This window comes from Corylus avellana, chromosome ca7 (genome assembly GCF_901000735.1).
Source record: "Corylus avellana chromosome ca7, CavTom2PMs-1.0".
NCBI classification, from domain to species: domain Eukaryota; kingdom Viridiplantae; phylum Streptophyta; class Magnoliopsida; order Fagales; family Betulaceae; genus Corylus; species Corylus avellana.
Window position 1 is genome coordinate 6,168,536 of NC_081547.1, and position 17,093 is coordinate 6,185,628.

The window sequence follows — 17,093 nt, forward strand, 5'->3', positions numbered from 1 at the left end:
TTAAAAAAAAAATTTAATATTACAAAGTGAATTTTTGGCACTGTAGCTAGAACAGTGCCGTTCCAGCTACAGTGCCGGCCCTGGCCGGGGGCAAACATAGCTTTTATGTCTACCCTGCTTTCCATTTTTAATTAGTCTGTGGCGTTCTTTTTCTTTTTTTATAAAGAAAAAATCAAACTAGTTGTTCAAGATCTGGTTCAGTCTGTCTGGGGACTGGAAATATTCTACTCCTACAAGCGCCTAGAAAGTACAGGCGCCGGTCTCACGACTCTCATCTGCGCCGTCTTTGTCTTCATGCACTGACTTCCCCTCATGACTTTGACTAGAAAATCGACCAACCATACTATACTGGCATTAGCATACTGCCGTGCCTTGCAAGTTTGAAACTTGAAGAAACCCATCTCTCATCTGCGAACCATTTACTGCTTACATGAATATTATAATATTCCAATCAAGAATTCTGGAAAAATGCTACCAAATATAGTTAGGCGCATGCAACGGCGGCATTCAGTCTCTTCAACCAGTTGCAGGAAAATTGCACCACCTTAAATCTTATCTTCCAACACTTATTTTTGTCTTCTTCCACAGAAGTCCCATAATTTATTGACCTTTATAAGCATATACAATGAAAAATCAAAACATTAGGAAACATAATTTTTTTCCAAGGCCTTTGAAGCTTTTCTTCATGTTTAAAATAATGTGCAAGTGATTGAGTAGAACGTTTTTATTGATAAAAGTCATACAAGTGTACAAAATAATGCAGCAAGTATACAGCAGATAATATATTAATCATGGAAAATAAATCGTTTATCCTAAAGATGATCTAATAATACATCAATTTGATATTTGTACTTCATCTGTCAGCTAACCCACTATAAAATCCAATCACATTCTACAGGAAATTGAAGAGGATCATATGCCATGGTTTCAGCATCCAAGGTGAAACTGTCACGATCAAGGAGAGGATCATTGATGGGAGAGACAAGATCAAGGTGATGAATATTCATAAGAATGTCCAACAGCTGATCTTTTTGTTTCTGCGAATCCGAAACTTGAGCCCTGATAGAATCCAATTGCACTTTGAGTTCCTCAACCATCTTTTGCAAATGGAAAATGGCTCCAACACTCCCATAAACAGGGTCTCTGAGCCTTGCTGTTGCTTCATAGACTATTGCCTTCACAGCATCCTCCCTCTTTGCCTCCTCCACCGTCTAAAAGACCAAAACAACACCCATATATATTAGTCCAATGTTCAAACATCTGATGTGAGTGAGGAAGACGGTGTTCAAACTCATAATGTTTGTTCGGATATCATGTTAGATTATTCGTTATCCAGAAAACCTAAGCTAATAAGAAGAGATAAATCTAATAATACCCGAATAATCTTTTAAACGATAATTCAAAAATTATGGCACTCAGCGAAAAGAAATTAACAAGAAGAAAGGATTTCATGTACAAAAGTTTGTCACCTGTATCATTTTAGCAACATTGCTGGCACCAAACACTCTATGCACACCGGCAAACTTCTCCACATCATCACCGGGAAAGTAAGGCGCAAGCAAGCAATTGTTGTCACATTTCCGGCGGAGCATCCTACAAGCGGCACACGGTTGATGGGCCCTGCTGCCTGCTGCCATTGCCAGCACATGGAAGCCCATGATATTTTGGAGGGCAAAGTTGCAGTTTGGAGAAGTTTTATAAGCAGTTATATAAACAGGATGCATGAGAAGTTGCCGGGAGGATGAAAGCTACGGCTAGTTTGTTTGGGTGCTAAAATTTCAAAAGTCAAGCGCATGGAAGATGGGGGAGGCGGCCACTTAGATGATGAATTTGTTGAAAAACGTGATACCTACTGTAGTGGATATTGGAAAAAACAGTTGGTTTTTCTCCCAACCAAGAAATTTTCCACATTATGACATCCAAATTCTTCTTAAATTGCTGTCTAATTTGAAAAAGGGGTGCTGTTTAGTTTGGACTTGGAGAAGTACTTTTTGTTTCTTTAGAGAGCAGATTTAAAGCGTTTTTATTTTCAAAAGGGAGACGAAGTTTCCTTAATGTAACGTCGGCATGCAATTCTTTTATACAATTTACAAATTTAAGACGAATCTAATATTCAATTAGTGAATTAGAGTTGAAGAGTCTGATAACTCTGTCCCATTTTATTAAATGGATCGAGTTATGGTTGACATATATAGGGGTGAGTATCGGTTCAGTCGATGTCAGTAGGGGCATTTCGCCTACCGATTCATAAAAGTCGATTAATTAACCAACTTCATACCGACAAGGAATAGTTTCAACTTTTTCGGTTAATCAGTTAGTCGGTTAATAGGTGGTTGGTTAAGTCAGTTACAAGTTTTTATGTTAAAATTTATCAATTTCCTTATAGTTACTAAATATATAATATGTTTAATAAATGAAAAGAAAAAGTAAATTCAAAAAACATTGATCAAAATGACAACCACAAATCAGTTGGACAAACACAATAAGGAAAGTTAAGAGATAAAATTCAAAATTCACTTCAAAACTCGACTAAGTTGGTTAAGCGATTAAAAAAAATTTATATCGCCTACTGAACCAAACCAATGTCGAAACAGTATTTTTATTCCGCCTACCGACCAATAACGGAGGGAGTGGCCCTGGTCCCCCCAAATCACAAGAAAAAAATAAAATAACATAAAAAATTTAGGCAAAAAAAAAAAAAAAGTTTTTTTTTTTGTCAATTTGTCCCTCCCCAAAAAAATTTTGGTCCTTGATCCCTCCTCAAATTGAAACCTGGGTCCGTCCTTGCTACCGACTGTCGAAAGTTGGTTGTCGGTCGGTGACGTTTTGGTGACGGTCGATAAGCGGTCGGTAGGAGGTAAACGATTAATCTGCCTACCCTTAGACATATATAATATTATACCCATGTTTGAACATGATGTCTAACTTTCTTAATTAAATGGGTCGAATTATAATTAATTTATATAATTTTATACCCATATTTCGACAAGATCGGATTAGACACGCAAACAAGAATTAGGCCCTTAATACAACCATATAATGCTATTGGGGACCCCATCATCAAGTACATTTCAATCCTTGAGATAAGCTCTCCAGCTGAGGCCGTTGGTCAAACTTGTTTTAGGGAATTTGTCTCTTCCTTCTAATTCTTGATGTAGAAAAATCTTACCCGTTTTGATTTTCATGACGATCCTTTTGGTTCAACTCCCACGTGCTTTTACTATTTCGTCATTACTTGTACCGATAACTTGGACTGTGATTAGACTGCAGGCTGTCCATGAAATTTCCTTCGGATTGGGATTTTTTCTCATATGAAGCGAGAAGTAATATGAAAACTTGTCAAGCCGAGTCTCAACTTTACAACTTTGGATGGCAGCTTAAAAAGTAATTAAATTTTCACACTTACTTACCATATTTGTTTTATATATTTGTTTTATAGCGGTTGAAGTGACGTGCTTTAAGTAATTTTTTTTTATGTTAATTATTAAAAAAAATTACTTAAAATAAGCAACGTGGTAATAAAAATATGTAAAGAGTAACATTACTCATTTTGAATAGAATAATGTTAAAAATTACATTTTTTTCTTATATTTTTTTCATAATGCTGATATGACAGTGTAAACAAATCATTAGATTAGTTATTGTTAGAAAAACGTTTGGTACTCGCCTCAACAAGTCAATTGTCGCCACAACTGCTTTAACCAAAAAAAAAAAAAAATTAGCTTTTTACTCAATGAATTATTCATTGAGGTCTTCTGCAATTTCAAGTTGGAATTGGCTCCAAAAGAATAATAAGAATAATAATAATAATAAAAAGAGATGTGTACCCAACAGAATATAGCTTTTCATCAAGTGAACAAATTCGATATTTAATAAGAAAAAAAAAATTAAAATGAGATAATACAAGAACTTTAAAGAGTGGAAATTAAGTAATAAGGAACAAGAAGGCTCCAGCAATTGTATGACCTTGATCTTTACACAATCTAACATAACAAAAACTGGAGTCAGTGGGAGGAAAGGAGAGCAGAGAGGGAATCTTATTCTTAATCAAGTCTTGAAACGAAATCCAGACCTCCTTTTAGTTCTCTCCTTCATCCCATGGGAGTTGGAATCAAGAAGATTTTCAAGGGATTTTCCCTTTCTGTTCCTACCCCTTCCGGCTTCTTTCAAAAGCTTTGCTAGCCTTTTCTTTTCATCTTCAACCTCTGGATTTGCTGTTCCAAGCTTTTCTTCTCTCACCTTAAGAATGTACTCCAATATCTCAATTGCATCTTCTGCCCTGTAATAAATACCCAAATTTTGTAACACAGCAGCTTCAAATCAGAGGGCACTCAACTTTTAACTGAACTAGGAACAAAATTTGGATTTTATACAAACACAATTCAAAACAGATATAAACCTGTCTATATGGTAAGAGAGAGGAACCCCTTAAAAAGAGAAACAAAAAAAACTTAAGATGCAGCAAATGAAAGGTTTGATATAAGCTTGAAATGATTATGAAAGAATGCCCACCTCCCCATGGCATCATAAGTTGCTGCAAGATTGCTATAAACTCCAATTGTATCCATGTGAAATGAGCCGCACTCCCGCTCCAGTATCTCCCTCGCTTCTTCAAACAATCTGGTGGCCTCATCTAACTTGTAAAGCTGCACACAAGACAATCCCATCTGATTCAACACTATTCCAAAGAAGGCTGATTTCTTCTCCCCACTGGAATGAAGCTTTGCTCTAGCACTCTCAAAAGAGTTCCGAGCTTCCCCATATCTCCCAATCATGTAGAACATCACACCCATCTGTGCTTCAAGTCCTGCAACTGTGCTATGCTGACCAGGTGTATCCTCCAATAACTGTACTGCCTTCTGCAAGAGCCTCAATGCCTCCTCAGGCTCATTTATAGCTTCATAGATGGTTGAGATCTCGGTTAACCCACAGGCAATTTCCTCATGTGTGGCTCCAGGCACAGGTTTTGCAAATATCCTCAAGGCATTCTCACAGTATGATTTGGACTCTCTTGACTTGCCTGTCTTGTAGTAGAGATCAGCAAGGCGAATATAGACCGATGCTACAGAAGGGTGATTGTCACCTCTGGTGGATTTGAAGACAGTAAGCGCCTTCTGGTAGGAAAAAATAGCTTCCTCAAAACGGCAGAGAGACAAGTAAACGTTACCGATGCTAACATCAATGGCTGCGACCTCATTATCTTGCCCGTTGGCAATCATTGACATGCTAGCCAGGACAAGGTGCTCGAGTGCAGATTCATAATCTTCTTTTGCCTCATAGATGAGAGCCATAAGACGCCGATCGGCTGCTTCTTCAAGGGATGCAGGTGCAGTATGCTCCCTATGAATTTCAAGAGTCTTCTTACAGAAGCTTTCTGCCTCGTCGAATTGCATTGCTTGAACATGGGCCTCAGCTAAGTACCTGGCTTTTCCAAGTCAATTGAAAGGCAATAGTTATGCTAGAGGGTCTTCAGCATCTTGTCTCAATTATTCTTGTTTTATGACAAACAATATAAATCAAAGGTAACCACATGCTCCAAATGTACATTACACTGATGCATAAAGAAAAACAATTACTAGAAATCAGTTAATAGATATGTCGTTGAAAAGAGTGACAACAATGTTATATATTTTAGTTTGAATTAGACAGAGTAGTGGATTTGCGGAAGACTTTAACAATTAATCTCTATACAAATTAAAGAAATTGCTGTCTGTAATTATGTTCTTTTAAGTTCTCAAGCACTCCATTCTTAATCTACTCTTCGTGTTTCTCAATTACATTCTTAATCCAGATGATGATAATAGAATGCTTCAAGATTGCTTTCCTCAAAACAAGATTTGCCCATACAAATTCTGTTCACTTGATGCGCACCGGGTTATTGCCAAAATTTGTTTCCGGTATACAAATTCTGGTACTTCATCATATAAAAAAAGCCAAACTTAAATTTTTCGCCTTAGGCCTCAAAATCCAGCTTAGTTAGTGATAAGTGCAAAATGCGTCATGAAAACACCACAATACATAGATATAGTCATGCACGCATGATGCAATCCGTACTGATGCATATATATAAGCATTGCTTAATAGTAATAGAAAATAGCTAAATATAAATTAATATTAATAAATATTTTTCCAAACACGGGCGGCTCACGGCAACTCCTGTGTACCGTTTTTTCTTTTAATTGTTTTAATTAGAGGGATTTAATAGTCTTTTCACACCTATTTCTATTAGGAAAAACTTAACAGAAATCTCGAATTAGAATGTGTATAAACTCAAGTCTTAAATTTATTAAAATAAAAACTCAGATATTAAAACAAAATGACGAAAAGCATGTTCAGCCCAAATCCCAATGCAATGTCCAACTCCAACTAATTAGGCAGGAATAAAGTAGACGGTAGACCCCACTTGCCCAGTAGTTAGTGCCCTATCTTCTTTCTTTTTCAAAAAGCGCACGGTAGCATCCCAAAGCATAACAAGCTAAATTGAGCCGCTAGATAGAGGAGCAAAATAAAATAAATAGTGCACAGAAATTTTTATGAACTTTTTTCTAAGCAGTTCAACGGAACTTACCTGCAAGTCTCTGCAACTCTCGGATCTGACCCACCCAGAGCCTCTATCTGGATCTTCAAGGCCGACCCGTAACACGAAATGGACTTGTCCAGCCTCCCCAGGACCGAATACGTATCCCCGAGTTGCATGTACCCGGAAAACTTCGCAAGTGCGTGATCGGAGCCGTTATCAGGATCCGGAACCTCAATGGACCGCTCCAGAACCGGAATTGCCTCCTCGAACCGCTGCAAGCTACAGTAAATCGCAGCCACCACTTGGAGGCTCACAACAAGCTCCAGACCCGGACCCGAGCACTTCTCTAACGACTTGGAGGCCCGGAGCGCATAGTCCAACGCCTTATTCGGGTTCTCACCCGAAGCCATCGTGTCCCGGGCGACCTTCAACAGAAACGGCCCCAAATCCGGGTTCTCCAGAGAGGACTCGTTAGTGGGTACCTTTTCCGGGGCATTCTTTCCGGACAGGGCTCGTGAATTGGAGGGAGATGGGATTTTGTTGGCCTGGCCACCATTGGAGTACTCGTTTCTCCGAGTCGGGTCTTCGGGTATGAACACGGGTAATGGCGGTGTCTGAGGTGGGTTTCGCACGGAAACAAACCCCGGCATCGCTGCAAACTCAAATTCAATACCCACAAGCCAATTTCTACGGTTAGCGTTACAAATTTGAAAAGGAAAAGCTAAAGGGTCATGAATACGATCACCCAAAAAATGAGTGTAGGAAAAATGCGGGTGAAGTGGGAAAAATCAAATGGGTGAAGAAGGAAGTGTGAGTGAGTGGGTTGTTAGTAAATGAATAAATTAATGGTGGTGGAGTGTTGCTTGGAAGAGACTCCTAATGATGAAGGAATTTGGGTACTTTAGTTTGATGACGAGCTTTAGAATGAAAAAGGGGAGGAACAGAGATACGAAATCCATGTCTCTTTAATCATGGGCATTCATGGGGCAGACTGTGTGTTGCTGCAGTTGGACTTTTGCAGTGGGAGGAGGGAGCCTCATCTTCACTCTTCCTTCTCTTTTCAATCTTTTTCTTTCTTTTCTTCTCTTTTCGCGAACGCTCCTCTCCTTCCTCGACTCTGCCTGGTTGTTCCGCTAAATATTGACCCACAGTATGTGTTTAAAATTTCGGTTGTGCCATTTCCGGGTTTTTTAGGAATTTCGTCGATTACTTAATGGTATTATTATTATTATTATTTTTTTTTTTTGCAAGAAAAAAATAATATATATGCTCTCACAAATATTATCTCTTTGTATTTTGTAATGTCACTCAAATTAAAAATTATATCAATATTTTTAAACTATTAAAAATTTGTAATATATCTCTTTTATTTCATAAAAAGATAAAAATATTCTTTATTTTATTTTATTTTTTAAATTTAGCCCTGACTCATTATGAGCGGTTAGTTTGCTTGCAGTGGAAGTGTTGTCATGTTTGTGAGAGACCTAGAGGGAGCATTCCCATTTGCCAAGCCTTTACGCCAACAGGCAACAGCAAAAAACTCGTCATGGATGGGGAGGCAAAAAAACTCAGGAATCAGCATCACAGAAAGGAGGCAGAATTTTCATTTATCAAACTCTCTTTAATGGGAAAATTCCATTTCCCCAAAGTTTATCAACTCTACTCTATTTTATTTATAGCCGACAAATTTTGACACGACCTACGAATTCGATACGAACTCAATACAAAATTAAAATATTAGGATTGATGAATATGACCCGTTTAATTAAATAAGTTGGAGCATTGTCGGCTTATATAATCTTATATATACTTATGCTTCGACATGATCCAAACCCGATACGAACTCAATACAAAATTATAGGATTAAGGTTGAGGGGTCGGGTTACTTACTTTTATCCTAAGATTCTATTTTCATTTATAGTTGCATCTTGAACCTTCCATTTCAAAGGGAAAGGAAAGCAACATCACCATAAAACAAAACATTCATATGTTGAATTTATTTTTGTTTTTTTAAAAGGAAGAATTTATGTTTGTTGATTGACAACTTAACCTCAAATCAAGCATGAGAAAACTCTTTCTTATTGTAGTTGGCTTTAAGAATTTTCCCGTTGGAACTATGCAAACCCCTTACATGCATTAATTCCTGTTAAATTCATAATTCATACGGTAAACTAAAATCCATTACCCTGGACTATTTCTTAGTCCCACAAAACTCTATTAAGATCTTCAAATGAGAAAGTTATGACACTTCCAATCCACCATTTTACTTTACTTTTTGTTTTATTATTATTATTATTATGTTGTTGTTGTTGTGGTTGAATAGATGAAACCATGCGCCAAACACAATGATGGAAAAAATGCAAGGTCAAGTAAAATATTATCAAGAGATATTTGGCCAAGATGCATTCTGCAGCTTTATCATTGAACTTAAATAGAAAAGAGTTACACTTTTATTTGATCACATCAAGCTAACAAGATAAGCTTTGATGTGATAAGAAGATTTAAACAAAGAATAAAAGATAAAGAGATAATATAAAAGATTACAAACAATTAAAAGAGAAGTGATACAAATAAATAACTCTTACAAGAGATAAGTAAGAGTCCTAAAGTAATACAAATAAATAACTCTTACAAGAGATAAGTAAGAGTCCTAGCGCACTTCTCCTGAGTAGTAGCAGACTCCTTAACAGGCCCCCTCAAACTCATGGGAGGAGGAAGAATCATGAGTTTGTCACACAATTCCAGAAACCGAGAAGAAGTTAATCCCTTAGTAAAGATGTCAGTACATTGATCAATAGTGGAGATAAACTGAATCACAATATCCTTGTGCATAACCTTTTCTCTAATAAAGTGATAGTCTATAGCTATATGCTTTGTCCGAGCATGATAGATAGGATTAAATGCCAATGCAATGGCTCCAAGATTGTCACACCAGAGCTTTGGTGGAGAGAAAAGGGAGATCCTCAACTCCTTTAGAAGCATGCGTAACCAATATAGCTCAGCAGTGGCAATGGTCATAGATCTATACTCCGCCTCTGTGCTTGAACGAGATACAGTTGGTTGCTTTTTGGATTGCCAAGAGATTAAGCAATTGCCAAGAAAGACACCATAACCACTTGTGGATCTTCGGTCAATTGGATCACCAGCCCAATCAGAGTCACAAAATGCTTCTAGATGAAGAGGTCCCTTAGTGAAAGACAAGCCATAATCTGGAGTTCCCTTGAGATACCTTAATACTCTCTTAGCTGCAGTAAAATGAGTTGTAGTAGGACAGTGTAAAAACTGACAAAGATGATTCACTGAGAAGGATATATCTGGTCTTGTGAGAGTGCAATATTGAAGTGCACCAACAATATGCCTATACAGAGACTAATATTCCAATGGTTCACCATCAAATTTAGTCAATATTTTGCCCGAAGTGCATGGAGCAGAATAAGGTTTAGCTCCTATCATGTGAACTCGATGTAGAAGATCATAATATATTTGGATTGATTAAGATACAAACCAGCAGAAGTACGATGTACATGTATGCCCAAGAAATATGACAAATTACCCAAATCCTTCAACTTGAATTCAATTTGCAGTTTTGAGATGAGATCATTAATGTTGGATAGATTATTTCCAGTTATAATGATATCATCTACATATATAAACACAAAGATGGTAAGAGAATCTCTATGAAACAAAAATAAGGAAGTATCCATCAATGATCCTGTGAAACCGAGTTCAAGTAGAGCTTGAGTAAGTCTATGGAACCGGGCTCTTGGTGCTTGTTTTAAGCCATACAAGGCTTTGTGAAGCTTACAAACTGAATCAGGATATTAAGGATCAACAAATCCTCTTGGTTGTTCCATAAAAACTTCTTCATCAAGTTGTCCATGGAGAAAAGCATTTGATATATCAATTTGTTTCAAAGACCAATTATAATGAACAGCTAATGCTAGAATCAATCTCACAGTTGCAGGTTTTATCACAGGACTAAATGTTTCTGTGTAATCTATATCATCTTTGTTCAAACCCTTTGGCCACTAGCCGTGCTTTATACCTCTCAATGGTTCCATCTAGTTTTTGTTTGAGTTTATACACCCATTTGTTTCTGATGACATTTCTGTTGTGTGGTCTTGGACAAAGAGACCAAGTGTGATTTTCCTGCAAAGCTTGGAACTCACTTTCCATGGCAGCCAGCCAATGGGGACTTGAGGCTGCTTGAGTAAAGGTGCTCGGCTCACTAAAGGTAGAGATAGACGTATGCATGGCTTTTAGGGGATGTTTGGTAGAATAGTATAGCTTGAAATCAATAAATGTTTTAGGTTTTAGGCTGGCTGTTTGGGATCTAGTAACAATATGAGGTGAGCTTGGTGGATTAATCAAGGTAGGTAGTGAAGAGATGGAAGGAATATGATCTTCTAAGATTGGAAGAGATATGTTACAGGTAGGTGTTGATTCTGCAGGAGAATCAATGGTTGTAGGTGAGGTTGGTGTGGTTGTGGGTGAAATAGGTGGAGAAGGTGTAATAGAATCTCTTATCACAATTGGATTGGATTCTGTAGGTAAAGAGCTTGAAGTTGGTATTATTGCAATGGGAACAATTGGAGGGGATAATGGTTCAACAGAAATTGGTTCATTTGTGATCAAATCAGGTGAAATATTGTTAACTTCAATGAACTGAGAGAGTAAGGGAACAATACCTTGATTCAAAGAAGAGGCACTTGTTGAAGCCATGTGGGAGGCAGTACCTTGTGCCGGAAACAACTTCTCATCAAAAATCACATGCCTTGAAATAAAGACTCGTTTGGTGGAGGTATCTAGGCACCTATATCCCTTTTGATTTAAACAATATCCTAGAAAAGATGCATTGTCTACTTCTGAATTCAAGTTTGTGTCTATTATAAGGACGAAGAAGAGGATAACAAGTACAACCAAATACCTTTAAATTACTATAATCTGGTTCCTTATTGTGAAGTTTAAAATAAGGAGTAGACCATTTTATAGTTTGAGTAGGCAATCGGTTAATCAAATAGACAGCAGTATGGCAAGCCTCAATCCAGAATTTAGAAGATAAATGAGATTGAGCAAGAAGTGTAAGGCCAGTTTCTATGATATGTCTGTGTTTTCTTTCTGCTATCCCATTTTGTTGGGAAATGTGAGGACATGTTATTCTATGAAAAATACCATGAGAAGAAAGAAAGTTTTTGAATTGATGAGATGTATACTCACCCCCACCATCAATTTGGAGCTGTTTGATCTTTGTTGAGAGAAGATTTTCAAGTAAACTCTTAAATTTGACAAAACAATCAAATACTTCAGACTTTAATTTTAAAGGAAAAATCCATGTATATCTTGAAAAATCATCTACAAATATAACATAGAATTTATAACCACTAACAGACACAACTGGAGATGTCCAGACATCACTATGAACTAATTCTAATGGAGAATTGGTAACATGAGTTGAATCCTGAAAAGGTAGTTGTTTGCTTTTGGCTAATTGACATGGCTCACATAAAGAAAAACTAGACTCTAAATGACTGATAGGTAGATGTTGAGACTTGAGAAGACGCTTGAGAACCTGAGAATTGGGATGTCCAAGTCTATTGTGCCAAGTGACTTCACCAGCTTTGGCACCAAGAAAGGCAGCATGATTGTTGTGTTTATTGACTCCAAGAAAGGCAGCAGGCTTGTTGTGTTTATTGATGAGAAATTGTTTCAGCTGAATTGGGTATAGACCATCCTCACTTGGCCCCTGCAATATTATCTCCCCCGAGAGGTTGTCCTTTACAAGAAAATAAGAATCTGTAAGTTTGAAGTGGCAATTATTATCATGACATAAACGATTTATTGAAAGGAGATTAGCTGAAACATCAGGACAATGTAAGATATGTTTTAAATGAACAATAGTGTTTTGGAGTTTGAAAGAAGAAGAACCCGTATGAGTGATGGGAAGAGAGCTACCATTGCCTACAGCAACCTGTTCTTCCCCATTGTATGGCTATTGGATTGTGAGATTTTCCAAGTCAGCAGCGATATGGTTATTAGCTCCACTATCAGCTAACCAATCATCATCTTCACGGAGAGCATTAGATTGAGCAGTCATAGCTGCAAGCTCACTTGGAGGGTGTCTTCCTTGGTAGGCATAGTACATGCGATGATAGCAGTCAAGTGCTTGATGGCTTGTCTTACCACAAATTTGACAAGGAACCCGATTAGTGCTATTAGAAAAGGTAGAATTCGTTCTACCTGAAATTGAAGCACGATTTGTTTGCTGAGGAGAATAGCGCTGACTAGCACTATTTGTTTGCTGAGAAGAATAGCGTTGACCACCAGGAGGCTTATGTGGATGATTGCGTGCATTGTTCTTACTGAATTTAGGCCCGTCAGTATTTGGCTTTTGAGAATAAAGCGCAAATGAGGTGGTCTCATACTGTTTATTCTACTGCAGTAGAAGACGTTCATGGTTGAGTAGGGCAAACTAAAACTGATCTAGAGGCATAGCATTGTTATTTGTAACAAGAGAGAAGATAGTGATAAAGGCATTAAATTGAGGATTCAGGCCTCCAACAAGGTAAGAGATAAGGTCTTCCTCTTCAACTTTCTTTCCAACAAGAGCTAGTTCATTGACAAGAGACTTGGCTTCTTGTAGATACACAGAGCAAGTCTTAATTCCTTGATGAAGAGTTTGTAATTGATGCCGTAATTGACTGATGCATGTCCTAGAAGGGCATGCAAAACGGGTAGCCAATGCAGTCCACACCTCATGGGAGGTATTCAAGCCGTAGACTGTTAAAACCACTTTCTCAGAGAGACAAGTGATAAGCTAGCTAAGAACATACTGGTCTTTTCTTTCCCATATAGCAGCTTTAGGATTGATAACATCATCCTCTCCAGTAGTTTTGGGAAGGAATTTAGATGGGCATGGTTCTGAGTCATCAACGATGTTCATAAGACCATGAGTGCGAAGGATGGGATGAATCTGAAGGCTCCAGGCCAGGTAATTACGTTTACCCAATTTGCTAGGTGTAAAGCTAGTAAGATTGGGTATGGAGATAGTGTTTGCGGAAGAAGCCATTAGGTTGGAGGTGTTAACCTACAAATGGCTCTGATACCAAGTAAAATATTATCAAGAGAGGAGATATTTGGCCAAGATGCATTCTGCAACTTTATCATTGAACTTAAATAGAAAAGAGTTACACTTGTATTTGATCACATCAAGCTAACAAGATAAGCTTTGATGTGATAAGAAGATTTAAACAAAGAATAAAAGATAAAGAGATAATATAAAAGATTACAAACAATCAAAAGAGAAATGATACAAATAAATAACTCTTACAAGAGATAAGTAAGAGTCCTAGCGCACTTCTCCTGAGTAGCAGCAGACTCCTTAACAGGCCACTCCTATATAACTATTTTTGAGTTTTGAGTCTGAGACATAAAATACTAATTTTGGAAAAGTGTTTGTGGCTCACTCTTGAGCCTGATGAACATCCTGGCAGTGGATAATTTCAAGAATTTGCTGTGGAGGGATTTGAATACAAGATGGCTAAATACATTTGATTGGGAGGAATTGATGATCTTTTAACTTGTGTATTGTATAAATGTAGTTTATAATTGTCCTCTAGGGACTACGTCTCATGAAGTGGAAGTCACTAGTTTGGATCCTTCTTCCCTGCTCTTGATGTGGACACGTAAAAAAAATAAAAAAAATAAAAAAATAAAATCACTGTAGTTTATAAGTCCACCAAAAAAGAGCAAAAAGTGGGAATAATTCCTTTATGGTGAGATTGTAAATTGTAAAAACAAAAAGGAGTATAACTGAACCATGCGCATCCGGGGAATCGAACCCCGGTCAGTACCGTGGGAGGGTACTATGATACCACTACACTAGATGCGCTGCTGTTTGTCCTCGTTTCTTTATTAATATTAATCTTAACTGATTCTCCAACACTCAACCCAACACACATAATACTCAACTGCAAATGAGAGAATAGGCGATTTGAACTTAAAGCTTTTGCTTGGATATTATGTTATATCATAAATTATCCTAAAAAACTTAGTTTAATAAGAAATACACCGGACTAAAACGATAGTACAAACATGTTCCATCAGTTTTAGGTTTGATTCTAGTAGTCTTGTAAGCTCACATGGGCGAACAAGGATGTTTGGAATTAGGCTATCCAAATTTTATTGAAAATAAAAATGTGTAAATTTTATTAAAATCTATACAGCTTAAGAGACCAAGATTGTGGAGGTCACAAGCAAGCAAGTCCCCCACTTTAGAATGCTTAAAACAAATAAGTCTCACAATCATCTCTATGTGGCATAGCAATCTAATTTATGGTGATACTAATATTGTACGGGCACACATTTATGTAGGAGTGATACTATTCGTTACATCTATTTATCATACTTATTTTACATCAAATAACGTGGGATATTTTAAGTAGTTTTTATTTATTTATTTAAGAGAAGTTACCTAAAACACTTCATATCAATCGACATAAAATAAGTGTGAAAAATAATATTACTCTTTATTGTAATAGTTGTACATAGGCAAGATTCATAGAAGCTATATATTTTAAAATAATGTTATTCTTTACACTTTCTTTTTATTGGATAAACATATAATACCTAGTTTGGTTCATAGAATGAGTATTCCAGTAGGAAAATGAATAGTTATTATTAAGAATAGATGAGAGTGGAATGTAATAGTTATTCATATTCCTTAATTTGATAAAAACATATATGTTATAATTGGAATTGAACCAAAGTTACCAAAAAACCCATTTTTTTTTTACTCAAACTAAAATTATTATTTTCTTTTTTAAAAAAGGAAAACCGTTGAAGTGTTGTGGGTGGCCGGCACCACCCTTGGGGCACCTCGGGAGTCCACCCCAAGGTGCCTCGAAGATTGTGTGGCCACCCTTAGGTCTTGCAGCGAGTGGCTGACCACCCACTACAATTTAATGGCTTTTTTTTTTCTTTTTTTATAATGAAAAAGTGAAAGAAAATTTTGAAAAAAAAAAGGTTGTCTATTCCTTAAGGAACGATCATTCAATTCCTAGGATCTATTTCGCAAACTAAACATAACTTTAATATTTTAAGTGATTTCTCATTTCAGCCACCTAAAAAAAATATATAAAAAGAGTTAATTAAAATTCGTTATATTAGTTAATGGAAAACCAGTGAATAGTCGAGTAGCTCGGAGAGACACATAAAAAATAAAAAAATAAAAAACATACTAGACTCTCCCTAGGAATAACCCATCCATTGCGCAACGGACAAAAACCAACGGTCCATTACATCAACGAACACCAGCTCCAAATTTAGATTGCCGGCTCCGTCCCATTTTTGTCTCTGTGTCTCTCTCTCTCTCTGAGAAATTAATCAGAAAAGAGAAGCCAAGGATGGAGAACAAGTGCAGCATGGTGTCGTGCGAGAAGCTGGACCGGGTGGCCAGCTGGGTGGGATCCAACGTGGCCTCCGCTTTCTTCGCCTCCCTGGAGCGCTGCTCCTGCATCAACCTCACCACCTCCGACCTCGACGACGACCACGACAACGACGACCGTCCTCTCATGCTTTCCAACCCCGAACTCCATCCCAAGCCCATTTCCAAGACCATTCCCCACTGATTCTCTTGGGTTTTCTTAATTCTATGTCGCTGTTTCTGTTCGTCAGTTCGTGTAACTCGGCGTTCTGGGGTTTGATCGTTTCTCTGTGACGACAATGGGGTTCGTTTGGATCCCTGTCCGTACTCTTTTTTTCTAGAAAATTTGTGTTTAATTATATATGAAAGTTTGTGGATGATGTTTAATCAGAGTTAGATGATGTGGATCTTGGGGATGTCTGTGGGTTAATTTGCAACTTTTTATTATTTTTATTTTATTTTATATCAAATTCAACCGAATGCAGTTCAGGGGTGATTCCTTCGTTTGAATTCCTGTCTTTGATTGTGGATTATGTAATGTTAGAATCAAGCGTTCGCTTGAATTCTTTTCCAGCTACATTGTTTTGTTGAGGATTCTTGTCAATTATTGTTTAATTTTTTGTTCAGTTTTTTTATTTTTCTCAGGAATGTGAGCTACTTTATGGATTTTCTGTATTTTGCTTTCCTCAAAGGAATGAAGAAATCAGAATCTGTTTGTCAATAATAGAATGCAATGTACCTCTGATGGCAGGTTTAGAATCTACTTGTCTTCTTTTCCCTTTCGTTCTTTGCTTTGAGAATTAGCAAATCTAGGACATTTGAGTTGGCACATATGTTTTGTTCTGCATATCGTATAGTGTGGTAATTTGGAAGTTTGGTTCTTTGTGGGGAATGAATGATTGAATAATGCAGTGGATTATGAATTGTAATTGCCTTTTCCTCCTCCTTTTGGTTACCTTAACAACATAAGTTGACTTGGATGCTTGCATTTCTTGCATCATTGTCTATGTTTCTTTTCAGTTTTGTAAAACACTGAATTCCTTCAAGTAAATGAATTTATGAATGTGTAGGCAGCATTTCCAATCTTAAGAGAAAGATACACTAGATTAGCCTTATATCTGTAAGGGCATACATTCATCATTTCCCTCATAA

General features: G+C 37.1%; 2 protein-coding genes and 1 non-coding gene across 3 annotated transcripts; all 3 read right to left on the reverse strand.

Moving 5' to 3' along the window:
• Positions 1-769: 769 nt before the first annotated feature.
• Positions 770-1,660, reverse strand: LOC132186201 (LOB domain-containing protein 1-like). Its single transcript, XM_059600054.1, has 2 exons — positions 1,470-1,660; positions 770-1,211 (listed from the first exon to the last, which is right to left on the reverse strand). The coding sequence occupies exons 1-2, from the start codon at positions 1,656-1,658 to the stop codon at positions 873-875; spliced, it is 528 nt and encodes a 175-aa protein (XP_059456037.1). The 5' UTR covers positions 1,659-1,660; the 3' UTR covers positions 770-872.
• A 2,162-nt stretch (positions 1,661-3,822) lies between these two features.
• Positions 3,823-7,632, reverse strand: LOC132186193 (protein KINESIN LIGHT CHAIN-RELATED 1-like). Its single transcript, XM_059600043.1, has 3 exons — positions 6,569-7,632; positions 4,513-5,421; positions 3,823-4,279 (listed from the first exon to the last, which is right to left on the reverse strand). The coding sequence occupies exons 1-3, from the start codon at positions 7,168-7,170 to the stop codon at positions 4,048-4,050; spliced, it is 1,743 nt and encodes a 580-aa protein (XP_059456026.1). The 5' UTR covers positions 7,171-7,632; the 3' UTR covers positions 3,823-4,047.
• A 6,705-nt stretch (positions 7,633-14,337) lies between these two features.
• On the reverse strand, positions 14,338-14,408 carry TRNAG-CCC (transfer RNA glycine (anticodon CCC)). The gene has a single exon. It is a non-coding gene; the product is annotated as a tRNA-Gly (tRNA).
• Between the last annotated feature and the right edge of the window lie 2,685 nt (positions 14,409-17,093).